At 41.2% G+C, this 12892-nt stretch overlaps 1 protein-coding gene across 1 annotated transcript in view; it reads left to right on the top strand.

Annotated features, from left to right (window-relative positions):
* Window positions 1-12892, top strand: part of FGF13 (fibroblast growth factor 13) — a 59058-nt gene continuing 46166 nt past the window's right edge. Inside the window, exons 1-3 of the mRNA XM_009082436.1 lie at window positions 1-190; window positions 2200-2310; window positions 7577-7680. Coding sequence (XP_009080684.1) covers window positions 4-190; window positions 2200-2310; window positions 7577-7680 — 402 coding nt within the window. The 5' untranslated portion in view covers window positions 1-3. The remainder of the gene's footprint in view (window positions 191-2199; window positions 2311-7576; window positions 7681-12892) is intronic.

Below are 12892 nucleotides of genomic sequence, written 5' to 3'. Positions count from 1 at the left end.
GCCATGGCTGCAGCCATCGCCAGCTCCCTGATCCGCCAGAAGAGACAAGCCAGGGAGCGGGAGAAGTCCAATGCCTGTAAGTGTGTCAACAGCCCCAGCAAGAGCAAGGGAAGCTGCGACAAGAACAAGTTGAATGTGTTTTCAAGGGTCAAACTCTTTGGCTCCAAGAAAAGGCGAAGAAGGCGACCAGGTTGGCAAGGGTTATGTCTTTGGGGGGTTGGGTTTTTTTTAATTTAATGGAAACTGGGATGTGTATTAGGTGTGGGGAAAGGGGGACTAGTGTCTCAGGGCTGGTAAAATGAACTTGCAGGTATTGCCAGTCCCGGCTTTTATGGTCTGATAGACATGGGTACCCCATGCCAGTCTCTTCCCTTCTCATGTTCGTCTGGTTTACGTAGGTAACACGCTGTTGCTGTCTGCCTCACTGGCACACCTGTGTGCACCCATGTACCTGCAATTCAGGAGTCTCTCTGTTACACATGCACATACGCAAACACACGTAATTTATTTGTGGGGGAGATGTTGGCAGGGGATGTTCCCACACATGCAACTCCTTCAGTTGTTTGCTAAATAACTTAGTGGCCTAGAGATCTGTTTTTGTTGTCCTGCTTCGCAGAATGTCTGTGCTGTGCTTTATCTGCTGATTGCAGAAAGGCTTTTTGCTTTGGCTGGCACCTTTCAGAGTTTTGCTTCAGTGCCCTGCTCCTTTCTAGGAATCTCATACCTGCAGCTTCCCTGCGGACACGATGCTCTCTGTGTCATAGGTGCAAAAGATCAGGCATGGAGATTCAGTCTCTGATCTGAGTGGGTTGTTTTATACATGGGAGGAGCAAAACCCTCTGGTAATGTTGCTGTTGCTTTGCTGTGCTGGGGCATTGGTGCTGTTAGCCACTCTACCTGACCACCTTGCCCAGCAGCCACAGAAGAGCTGCCTCACTCACAGTTTGCAAACAGCTTTGGGATGGATTATGGTTAAAAAGCAAAAGTGAGGGTTGAAATAATTTCTTGTCAGAAAAGTTGATAGATGAGTTGTGCATCCATCAGTACTGTTATTAAAGGTTGCTAATAAGAACTTATACACTTATGCAAACTGTTGTAAGCTTTTGTCTTTGGCCCCTACTGAAATGAAGTACAGTAGCATAGCTCCCTAATGTGTTTGATTACAAAGACAAGGAGTCTTTTCCAGACACTGACTGTTGGAAATGACATGCCATATCTTCACAGTGTGTTTATCTCTGAATAAAGTAAGATGTTGTGGAGTGAGCTGAGGGGATGCATCAGCTCCTGACAAACATAATTGTATGGAATGACTACAATGCAGATGTCATTGGGATTCAGTGGACGTAGACCTTTGTTGCAATTACTCCTGGTGCATTACCTAGATATCTTAGACACACTTGACAGCAGATCCTGCTCTTGTATACTTTTTGGTCTAGAATGATATGAAACCATATGAGATATCTTGTTTTCGAACTGTGAATCTGAGGATGGTTATGAAAATAGAAATCTATCCAAACTATGCATTGTTTTGATCTTTCTTCTTCTAGCTGATGAGGTAATTACCTCAGCCCTTATGGTACTATTTATTTTGCAGTTCCACACATTGCTGGATTTCAGGGTTCCCCCCTCCATTTTCCATATGTTCATTGAGTAGTTTATCACTTCGGATGCTCTGTACTCTTTGGAGCAGCAAGGAATGGGGGTTTGTTTATTGGAGCTGCAGCAGTTCCTGTGCTAAACGTTTGCTGCTATATATTTAGGCTCTTAACTGTCACTATGGCTCTTATTAGTACTGTCATAATAGTCCTCTTTTTCCTCTCCATTTAAGAACTCACACCTTTTTAAAAGACAGAATGCACTCTTTGCCAGCTCATTTCTAATCTTAAATGTGATAGGGCTGAGCTCCTGAGGCCAAGCAGCACATTGTTGGAATCTGTATTCACTGGAAGTAGATTTTACTGTGCTACTACACTGCAGTCGAAAGTGGCATTTAGTCATTTTGACAATTGATTTCATAGACATAAATTTTACCTCATCCTAAATGAAAAGTGTTGCAAAGCTGGTAGCCCTGCTTTTGGTTTGGGTCTTTTTCATTTCTCAGCCTTGAGAAGAAACCTGGAGATTTGTTTTTAGCATCCTGCTCACTTGGAACAGCACATCAGGATTTCCCACATTAATCTCACTATTGTTTTTTTGCAGAGCCTCAGCTTAAAGGTATAGTAACAAAGCTATACAGCAGGCAAGGATACCACTTGCAGTTGCAAGCAGATGGAACAATTGATGGAACAAAAGAGGAGGACAGTAGTTATAGTAAGTGGCACAAGAATAAATGGTGTGTTTGTGAATTGTGGTGTCTTGTTCTTCCCATCTAGGTCCATTCAGAATTGTTGTCCTGGGATGGTTGAGTGAGTGGAAGCTGCACTGATGCTGTGCTCACAGTGCAGAAGTCCTTCAGACTTACTGGGTCTGAGAGAAATACAGATAAAAATCACTTATAGAAATAATGAACTAGAGGAGGTAATGATGACACATGTGACAAACAAAGCAAATGTTATCTCCATGGTAATCTAGAGAAGTTCATGGCTGTCCTTTGGATTTTATTAGATTTTTTTTTCGACAGGGAAAATTTGCTCGCCTACTCAGCGTGCCTGAAATAGAATAACGCTATCTCCACTCTGAAACAGGGGCTCATTCAAACAGAGCCATGTTATTTCACACAATGAGAGTTCACCATCATTTTAAAGTTCACATTTCTCTATTATTATTACTTTTTACCCCTTCTAAACTTAATTATACCGTCAGCTTTGAAATTTCCCTCAGCTTTTCTGCGAAAAAGCTTTGGACTTTTTTGGTTGTTGGTTTGTGCTATACTTTAGTACTTTAAGAATTAATAGAAGAGATGGCTAGAGAATAGATTTCATGTGTGTAAATAATATGTTTAAGGGTTTCACATAGTTCTGCAGTTTATCTTAAACTACATTTTTGTAAAGAGTACAAGGAGGTATTTCAGGCCACCTAGATGAAAAACGATAAAATCAACAGGCAAACCTCTTAACTAATAAAAAGCACTGATTTAAGTGCCATAATTTAATACAAAAACCATTTGCAGGTGTAGCATTGTTTAGTTTTACAGGGCACTCGAATATGGCAAAGCCAGCAATAAGAATATCGTATAGTATTTGCCCGTTCACTTGCTCCCACCCTTTTCTCACAGCCTCTGTAAACATTTTTGCATCCCTGTGTTAATTTCTGAGGGACAGGAGGGAGCTGGTTTCACTGCTGGAGAAGGTCCCCCCTGCAACCCCTTAGGTACTGGCCATAGGGGACAGAGAATTTGTGGGGACACCTGAGGTCACATCACCACCTGCAATGAAGGTGACACAAAGACCTGATAGGTGCAATGCTGTTGGCTCTGCCATCTGAAAGAGTTCTCCTACTGCAGCCACAAAATTTACCCTAAGAATGTTCCTTACGACCTTAAACAGTGCTTTTCTTTCAAGTGAGTGACTTGATATTTAAGATTTTAAAAGCCAGCACAGATCATCCAGGATTTTGGGGTAACTGAAATATTTTTTTGATTGTTTCATCCAAATACTTGGCTTGAAGTCACTTTGATAGGGATTCTGAGATTTGAAACAAGGTAAAATTTATGAAAATACAAATATGTCTTTTTCTAAGATGTCTTTGTTTTCACTGTGTCGTTAAATTGACCATAACCTGACAGATTACTAAGCAAATCATAAAAACTCCTTGCTGCTGGATACCAGCCTTCCAAAATGCTGATTGCTTAAATATAATGGAAGTATCCCTGAACTGGTTGCAAGTGTTCAGAACAGAGAAGGGTTTTACCACTACAAAAAAGGTCGTATTCCTCTCGTATGTAAGTGGTGGACCTGGATGTCCTGCAGTCCTGAATTTATTTAAATTGCAATATTTTAATGTAGATAGTAAGGCAGACTGATTTATGCTGTGGATCAGAGTCCACATATAGGCCTACCTCCAAAGCCTTGCTCACATGAATGTTTAGTAGATCAGGCCCTCTAAAATCCCTACTTCCAGTATCTGCAGAGACATAGCTCATTTAGTCCATGTTCATACACTGCATGGAAGCTGCAGGACTTGTGTCTCACTCCAATACCAATTATTCTTCCCTGTGCATGGTAGGGATGGGGAGGGATTGCAGCTCCCAATAGCCAGCTGTGTTTTGTGCTCCTCACAGCAGCTTGGGGCCAGGAGTCCCCCTTCTCCATCATTTGCTGCCTAGAGCCTGGTGGAACTTTGCCTGAAATTACCCTTTGGCTCCTGACTTGGGAGCAATTATTTCAAGCTCTGCAGACCCACTGCTGCACTCAGGGTTCACAGAACACAAAGGTGCATCCACAACTGCAGGGAGTTTAAAAGAAAGCTGAGAATTTGGAGCACAATTTAGGCAGGAAGTAAACCAAGAATTTAAGGAGCCATAGCACTCACCAGATCTTGGTTTTAGCCAAAGGTCCGTGTGATTTGAGGAAGTGCTTCATGGAAAGGATCTTCTGGCTGAGAAACAGATTTTTCCTCATTAAATATGTTGAGTAGGGCAAGGGTTTAAATCAAGACAGAATTTAATCCCCACTTTTGGCAAGACAAAGAGATTTCAAGATTGTTAGAGTAAGGAAATACAGGAAACATTATCCTGCAAAAAGCATATGAATGTACAGGTGGCCAAGCCAAGACTGGCGCAGACCTCACAGTATCGTATGCATTCATAAATCCAGCTGTGGCCTGCTGCCTCTTATTTTGCAGCTTTATTTCTCTGTCAGCTTGTATTGCACAAGGGTCGTGGCAAAGATCATCTATCCCTTAGGCATCACCAAGTTTTTCATTAGGGTCGATATTCCATCCTTATTTTAAACAGCACAAATGCACTAGTGAAAGACTAGGGTGCAAATAACTTTGCATTATTCTATGCTAACACCAACTGATCACAGTAGCATGAAATCTATTTTCCTGTGGCTTTTTTGCCACCCTTTCTGTCGTATCATGCCCACATGAGGGTTATCCCCTAGAAATGCAGTAGCACCTCCAAACCATTGTCCGTAACTTGCAGAGATGGGGCTGTGTGGCTCTGCTGTGGGCCCTGTCAGCACTCACTGACATGGACAAGCCACTCACTTTCCAGAAGCCAGACTTGAGCTTGCTGCTGTGCAGGGATGGTGGGAATAATGGCTCTGCTAAAGGGGACAGTCCCTTTTTTGGTGCGGTGTCAGTATCCCCTCTCCTTGGAGGCAGCAGCTGAGCTGGGATGTCTGGCTGTGCTGGCACAGGACTCGGTGGCTGTACACCCTCCACCAGCCGCTCCCTCTCTGCTTCGGCAGAGCCAGAATTACCCCCCACAGCCCTTTCTCAAATTCCAACAGTCTGTGCCACAGCAGCTGCTCGTCCCATCAATATCTAACCAGTTTCTCAGTGTGCCCAACCCTCATCTTGCCTCAAAATAGAGCATGTACATTTGTGGCAGGAAAACATGTTTCACTGCTGAAGGAAGCAGCTGAGCACCCAGTGCAGTGGGTGCCCCAGCCCTTTTCTGGCAGGAGCTGCTCAGCCTTGTGTCTGCTCACTTTGCCCAGCACAACAGAGCCAGGAATCCCTCACTGAAGCCTATCTCTGCTACTCATGGTTGTGAGCTGTGTCTTCTCAACTGTGCCAGGCATTGCCCTGGCCTTAGCTGGTTACTGCCAGGTTCATAGCACTATCTACAGTGGAGCCCATACTCAGACCCTTGGGCTGAAAATACCCAAACATTTGCCCTACTTGTAAATGTGCCATTCAGAAATCACTTTTCAAGAGACCCACAGGTTCTGCCTGGATATTGAGCTTTAAATTGTGCTCTCCAGTCTACATAGAGATCAGAGAATGCTTTTTGAGGCTGAAGTGCAAAAAAGGGCTCTCCAAGGGAGTATTTAGTGAGTCAGACAGGGAATATTTTCTCCCCCCAATAAACTCAGGCATTTGATAGAATTAATGAAAAATCCATTTCCCTTACTGAAAAATCTAAGTTTCTTTTGCCAAAAACTGCACAGAACTAGAGGGTTTTATTTTAGTGAAAAGAAAGCCATTTTTGTTGATTTTGTGCTTGAGGCGAGTGTGAGGAGGGACTGCGTGTGTGTGTTGGTGTCTGCATGTACACTAGTGGGTGTGAGAGAGAAAGAAAACCACAGATTTTATGATCTCCTACAATTATTTATTAGTTCTGGATATTTCCACCTGTTCTGCTGCATTCAACCATTGTAGGAAACGCAGTGCTCAAACATACCCCAGCCTCAGGGTACTCAATGTACTCTTGACAACCCCACACTCAGAATTTAGGATCTGTAATAAATGCTGGCAAGCTGTAATTTCTTTTTTAATAAAATATGACCATTTGGGGTTTTTTCAGGCTGAAAAAAGAATTTATAATGGTCATAATTCTTAGCTTATACTTTTGAAAAGAATAAAAATATTTCAAATTCATAATTCAGTTTTAAATTGGCTTCAGACAGTGACCATAAATATGAAACTTCAGCCTGAAGCAGACCAGAGTTTTCCAGCCAAGTCATAAATCATTGGAATGAGAGTCAGTTTGGCATTACTTTATCCTATCTCTGCATTTATAGTACAGACTGGAAGGAGATGCTTTGGGTTATAATTTTCTTAACTCCCCTTTATTTTCAATCCAACATATTGAACACAGAGTACTGTATTCAACTCATTATTGCTTGTGTTCAATTTTAGTGTATCCATGAATCCAAGCTATGGCAGAGCTTTGCTTTTTTTTTTTTTCTTTAATTTGCCACTTTACAAACCGGAATCTTCATTTTTTGAAGAGATGTTTCTCTGCTTATAAATACTGCCACTATTAGCATGTATACAAGCATAAATGCAAGCAGAACATTCGAAGCAGCTCAATTTTGAAAGCACAGATTCAAGGCTTGATCTAAAGAATATGCTGTCATTTCATTTCATTTTGAAGTTATTTAACTCTGTTTTTTCAAACCCATTCTCCTCCCAAAAAGAGGAAAAATAAACCCCCAATGAGTTTTGAGTGGAAACATTTTGAGATGTTAATGAAGGTTTTTAACTTTTCTGAATTTCATCTTCTTCCTTTCTTTTGGTCAAAATGTTTTCTGAATTTGATGTGCAAATAAAAAAAAAAAGTTTGGATCGTCTTGAAAAACTTTTTGTTTGTTTGTTTCTGGATTCCTTTTTTTTTTCTTTTTGCACTTGCTGCCAAAAAGAAACAAAACCAAATTAAGTGTGTTTAATTCTACTCAGCAGATGCTGGATTCTGCTCGTAAGGCAGGTAAGTCCTTTCAGCTGTTAGTACTTTTAATTCACCATCTTCAAAATGAGGGAGATATGTTGATCCCCTCAGACAGTTTCTGAGCTATGAGTGGAACTTGGATAAAAGAACATGATAGTAGCTCTGTAGCAACCAAAGAAATTAATATATGCATGAATAGGCATTTTTTATTTGGTTCTGGCAATTATGGTTTAATTTTCTATCTAATCTGCATATTCTAAAGGATTAATTGTCCTCTCCATCTCCTTTCTCTCCTAGCTTTGTTTAACCTCATACCTGTGGGTTTACGAGTGGTGGCGATTCAGGGGGTTCAAACAAAATTATATCTGGCAATGAACAGTGAAGGATACCTATATACATCAGTAAGTAAACATTTTTAATTCTGTTCTCACTGAAACTGTGCTAAGAATCGACTAAATGAATAATTTACTGTTCCAGGGAATCTGCTTATAACGTACAGACATGAGATCAGACAGAAAATTCAGTGTAGTGGTGATAGTTTGGTTCTAGTTTATTACTCTGTTACCCTTATGAGTACATATGGATGTACAACATCAAACTGTGGTGCCTTTGATGCAAGCTAAAGATCCTGAAGTATGAAACAAAATAAACCCCACTACCAAAAGCCCAAACCGAAAAGATTCTCTCTCTTAGTCATTGTGGACTGAGTAGGCTAATCAGTGCAATGTACATAGGGGAAGGGACAACTTTGTGTACCACAGCCATGCACGGACACATTTACATCTTCCTGTATAATCTCTGTTACTGTTATTCAAAGAGATTAGAGAAAGTAATGTTTTTTTGTTTGGCCAGGACTTTCAAACAGAAATTTTATGGCTTCAAGTGTCTGAGTAAGTAAAGAACTATGGTATTAGCAGTTCTGATGTAGAATGTCAGTTAATAATTTTCAGTCGAATTTCTCACGAGAGCAAACAGTGTATCTATGAAAAAAAAACCCCACTACATTTTTAAAAATAGGCCATTTTTCAATTAAAAGCATTTACTTGAACTATGTTCAGGAGTTTTAATTATAAAGTCTTAATAGATTTTTTTCCCAAGGAGGAAAATCGAGGAAAATGTAATTTATTATCTACTATGAGTTATTATCTTCTACAAGTGATTCCCTTAATACTGATAACAATTAAGTAAACTTACTCAAATCTCTCATTTATTTCACAAACCTGAAAGCTGGGACAAGGGGCAGCTTTGCATATTTTTGCTCTGGTATCTGCCAGAGCAAAACCAAATTAGACCTGGTTATGCTGCAGGACAAAGTAACATTTCTGTGAACAGCATCAAACTCTGCTTTGCTTTTTACTCTGGCTGTTTGCTTAGTGCGGTTAATCCACAGATCTGTTTGCAGGGCTGTAGCCACACAGCCAGAACGTGCAAAGTCCCCTAATCCTGTGTAGTCACAGTCCTGTGACTGCTCAGTGTCATTTACATTTGCACTGCAAGTGTACCTTTGACTGCACAGTGTTTTCATTCACATCAATATACACCGTCATGGTCCTTTCTGGCTGGTCACTTGCCCAGAAAGCACTGCACTGTGCCATGCCATTGTGGCTTCTGTAGGCTCAGTCCTGCCTCGAGGAGTGTCACCTTGAGTCATGTCTCAGGGTGGGATAGAGAGGTTGGTACATAAAGCAGAACTCCATTGTGCCCAGGGAACGCTCTTGATTTGAGCAGATTGGTTCTTTCATTGCATACATTCTGGAAAAATCAGGTCCGTTTTGGCAAAGATTAAGACAATGGGATGGGGATGGATTCTGCTAATATTCACCTACAACAGAACAGTAACATCTCATTGTGAGACATAACCCTGAAGTCAAAGGGTCGACTGCGAGAATGAAGTATCACTTCTAATGTCCCTAGACGTGAGGAGAAGAGACAGAATTAGACTGACTTAGACTGAGTCAAACTTTTAGCTTGATGGGCATTTTAGGCAGAGCTCAGAGATTCACTTCAATTGTATTTTGTATTACTATCATTGGTCAGAGATAGTTCTTCATGGGGTTATGGTGCTATGAAGAGTGTCTTCCTTGAATCCTTTAGCACCTGTGAATGTAGTAGTTTATGCCATTGCAAAATTAACTGGTGACATCCCTCTTATTTTCCCCTTAGTAACAATGGCCATTTTTGTTTCTTTATTAGGCAACTAGATTTCCTTACATTTATTCTTTTATTCTTCTTGAACTTGATGGACTTGACAAAGCCTTAAACAGACTTCTGTTGTCTTGTATCCCAAATTAATACTCTGAAATACTCTACACAAAGTCAGCTGTCCATTTAATTTTTATATACTTTTCCAGAGAAAGTTGCCACTCAAGTTCTCAATAATTTGGGTTTAACCCCTGCTGCTTTCTGAATTCATTGTTTTGTCCTTTACAGTAATTGCAAGAAAGTCTAGTTTGGCAAAACCAACTCATGGCTCTATCAATGAGCCTGAGGAATGGACAAGGGCTGGTGAGGAGCATCTTCCCCCCACTTCACATGCTATGTGAAAAGGTTGCCAGAATCAAAGTTCCAGCACCATTTTAAAATTGTTTCTAGCACTTCTTTTGCTGATAATGGTCGTTTCAGCAAGGGATACATTCTGACAGTCTGATGCATGGGAAATTAGCTCTGTATTTTGTGCTGTACTCTTGGTTGATGTAAATGAGTCCCAAGAGAGCTCAGCTGATTTATACCAGCTGAACACTCACCTGTTCAAGGAATGCCACCAGGGAGTCTGAGGAACAGATCAGCTCAAGTAAGTGACATCCATCTACATCCTGAGGGTTTCCAAGCCCTTACAGGGATGTGTTCCTGAATGCGATTTGTCAGGAGCAGACAGATGGCAACATGGGATTGATCAAGTGCAAAAGCCCCACAAAACTCTGTCAAGTTCCTGAAGCAAGAGAATAGGGGAAAATAGAAATGTACTTAAACTGTAGATAACTATAACAGATAGTTGCACCATTTCCAGAGAGAAATGAAATTAGCGTTAATGATGCAGTGTCATAGGGAGGGAGAAGTGTCATGATCTCTTGCTTTGAGTTCCGTTGCGACTCTAGCACTTGTGTCTGTGCAGAGGGGGATCCAAGTATTCAACCTCAGAGGCAGCCTGCAGTGTGGTTTGCTTCTGATCCAGTGACTGTAGTCAGGTGAATTTGTTCCATGGGGGGTTCAGTGATAGATAATAAATCTGCAGAGAACAGATATCTGTAGTTGGCTGGCAGGGTTTATAGATAGTTTGCGGCATCTGTCAGTTAGAACGAAAGTAAGATCTTTAATGTAATGATAAAAGCTCCTTGGGGACAAGGCAGCAGCTCAACTAAGCAAAAGAAAGATATTATTTTGAAATAAATATATAATTATCTACACTTGTTGTAGAAGCACACTGAAAGTCCTGGACTGCAGGGAAAGGAAGCAACCTTGGTCCTCCTGGCAGTGCACTGTGTTGCTGCTGCTCGCCCTGCTCCAAGCAGTGTGTGCATCCTCTCCACACAGGCTGGAACACACGTCTCCATGTCACAGGAGAACATCACATTTGAAATGCTTTCTTTCTGCAGTCAGTTTCCTACCAAAGTTGATGGGAGTTTTGTTACTGCACCTCCCAAGCTGAACCCACCCTCACAATTTTATTTGGAGGGACCTTGTCAGGAGCTGTTTGAAGGCAGAGCTCTTGCTGCTGTTTGGTGCTTGAGCATCCATTTAAAATGAAAACACAGGGTTGAATTCATCCCTCCTTCCACCACTGTCATACTGCTGCAACATAACTTACAGGGTGTTATGGCACCGCTGTCTTATGTAACCACACCATGAATCATTCCCTTTGGATTTTAGGGTGACTTTTATGTTACTTTTCTTTCTATGAATGACCACGTCTTTCAGATGACCACCATATACACTACACTTGAGTTTTTCAGGTTTCATACCCTTGGAATTCCTCGTGTTCTTTCGTTGTCTTGAACAAAAGAGTGAAAAAATATTTTAAGGATCTGTTTGTCAGGCGCATAGTCCTAGAGCTATTGCTTTCTCATTAAAGTGATGGTGATGTGACAGAGGAGGCTCTCAGAGACACAGAGCAGCAGCTGAGTGAAGTTCCTTACAGGGAAGGTGTGTATTTAGGTGAAGAGAATTGGCTGTGCATAGGCTGAAACATAACCCAAAATACAGCAAGTTTAAAAAGCAGCCTGCGAGCATCTAGCCATGTGTATTCTGTGAATCATCATGTGAGAGTTTTCAAAACAATTTAATGATTGTCAGTGAAATGCATCTTCCTTCCACAGTCCATTTCGGCCCAGGTAATTGTGTGCTTGTTTAGCCTGGATACATTGTCAGAAACAGTAAAATTAAATACATGCTGCTCATTGCATCCTCCTGGCCAGTTTCAGGAGCTGTGCAGCTCAGATTTTGAAGAGAGTTTGTTTCCAATCTTGTCTTGTTGTGGATTCCTGTGTTTTACCAAATCATTTGATTTACTGTGTCATATGTCACTGAGTTTACAGCTTCTCGTAGATTGGAGAGAGCCCTTACCTAGGAGACATCCTTTGCCCTGACCATGTGTGGTAGGGTCCAGTCTGTCCATTCCTCCTACAGCCTTTCAACTCATTTACTGGAAATTCAGGGCATTTAGCCTTTTGCAGGATGGCTATTAGGAAGAGTTGTTTATGCAGGTTTTGTTAGCTATGCTAGGATGTCCAATATTTATAAGGTAATAGTACTGTTGTATGTGGCTTAATTTTGCCATTTCTTACTTGATGCATTTGGTACACTGTTAGCATAGGTTTAAGGAGCACTTTGATATAATACTCCGTGCAGAGTTTTACGTATAATTTAACCTAAGAGAGCATTCAGCTAACACTGTCCTCTGTATGTAAAATAGATTTTTATACATGTTTGGTACCTGCACAGAAAGTAAATATTGTGTGAAGCATGCACTTTGATTATAGCCAAGAGAACTGAAATGTGATTAAATTCTCAGAGTGATTAAAAAATTGGTTTTGGTGAGTTGGAGAGAAGTTTGTGCATATTTTAATACTGAGCAGTGCAGTGGAGACTTGCTGTAGCTAATGGGAATGGCTGGGGCATTTATAATGAATTACTGGCAAAGAGCATTTTTCCACCTCAGGGAAATAGCACAAACCAAAAGATAGGGGAAATAATCAAAAGCTTCATCTGGTTAAATTTGCATGTCAGTATAAATCATTTTTTGCCATGAATGCTTAAGTGCAGTCTACACCTTAATACGGTTCATTCTTTTCAATAACAGGGTCTTAGGTTCAGCTGCAGCATGCTTTTCTTTTCAGCACGACACCTTGCTCTATGCTGGATAAATGTGCTACATCCTCACAGTGAGGAGGGCTGCTCTGGCCCCTCTGTGACCTGGTGTGTGCTGACAGCCCTGACTGTTCCCACTGCCCCACAGCAAAGGTGGGAGAGAGGCAAGGCAAGGTGTGGGATCAGCAGTGGGATGGTAGTATGCTCTAAGGATGTTTCCAGGCATTGTAGGACCAGCTCAAACTGCTAAATGTTTTCTGACACCTTCAGCCCTGAACACTGCTCTAAATTATGCCAGCAGCTAACCCC

Source organism: Acanthisitta chloris, unplaced genomic scaffold (assembly GCF_000695815.1).
Source record: "Acanthisitta chloris isolate BGI_N310 unplaced genomic scaffold, ASM69581v1 scaffold11420, whole genome shotgun sequence".
In the NCBI taxonomy this organism is placed as follows: domain Eukaryota; kingdom Metazoa; phylum Chordata; class Aves; order Passeriformes; family Acanthisittidae; genus Acanthisitta; species Acanthisitta chloris.
The sequence above is the reverse complement of the archived record's forward strand: the minus strand, read 5'-3'. Positions and strand labels throughout refer to the sequence as shown.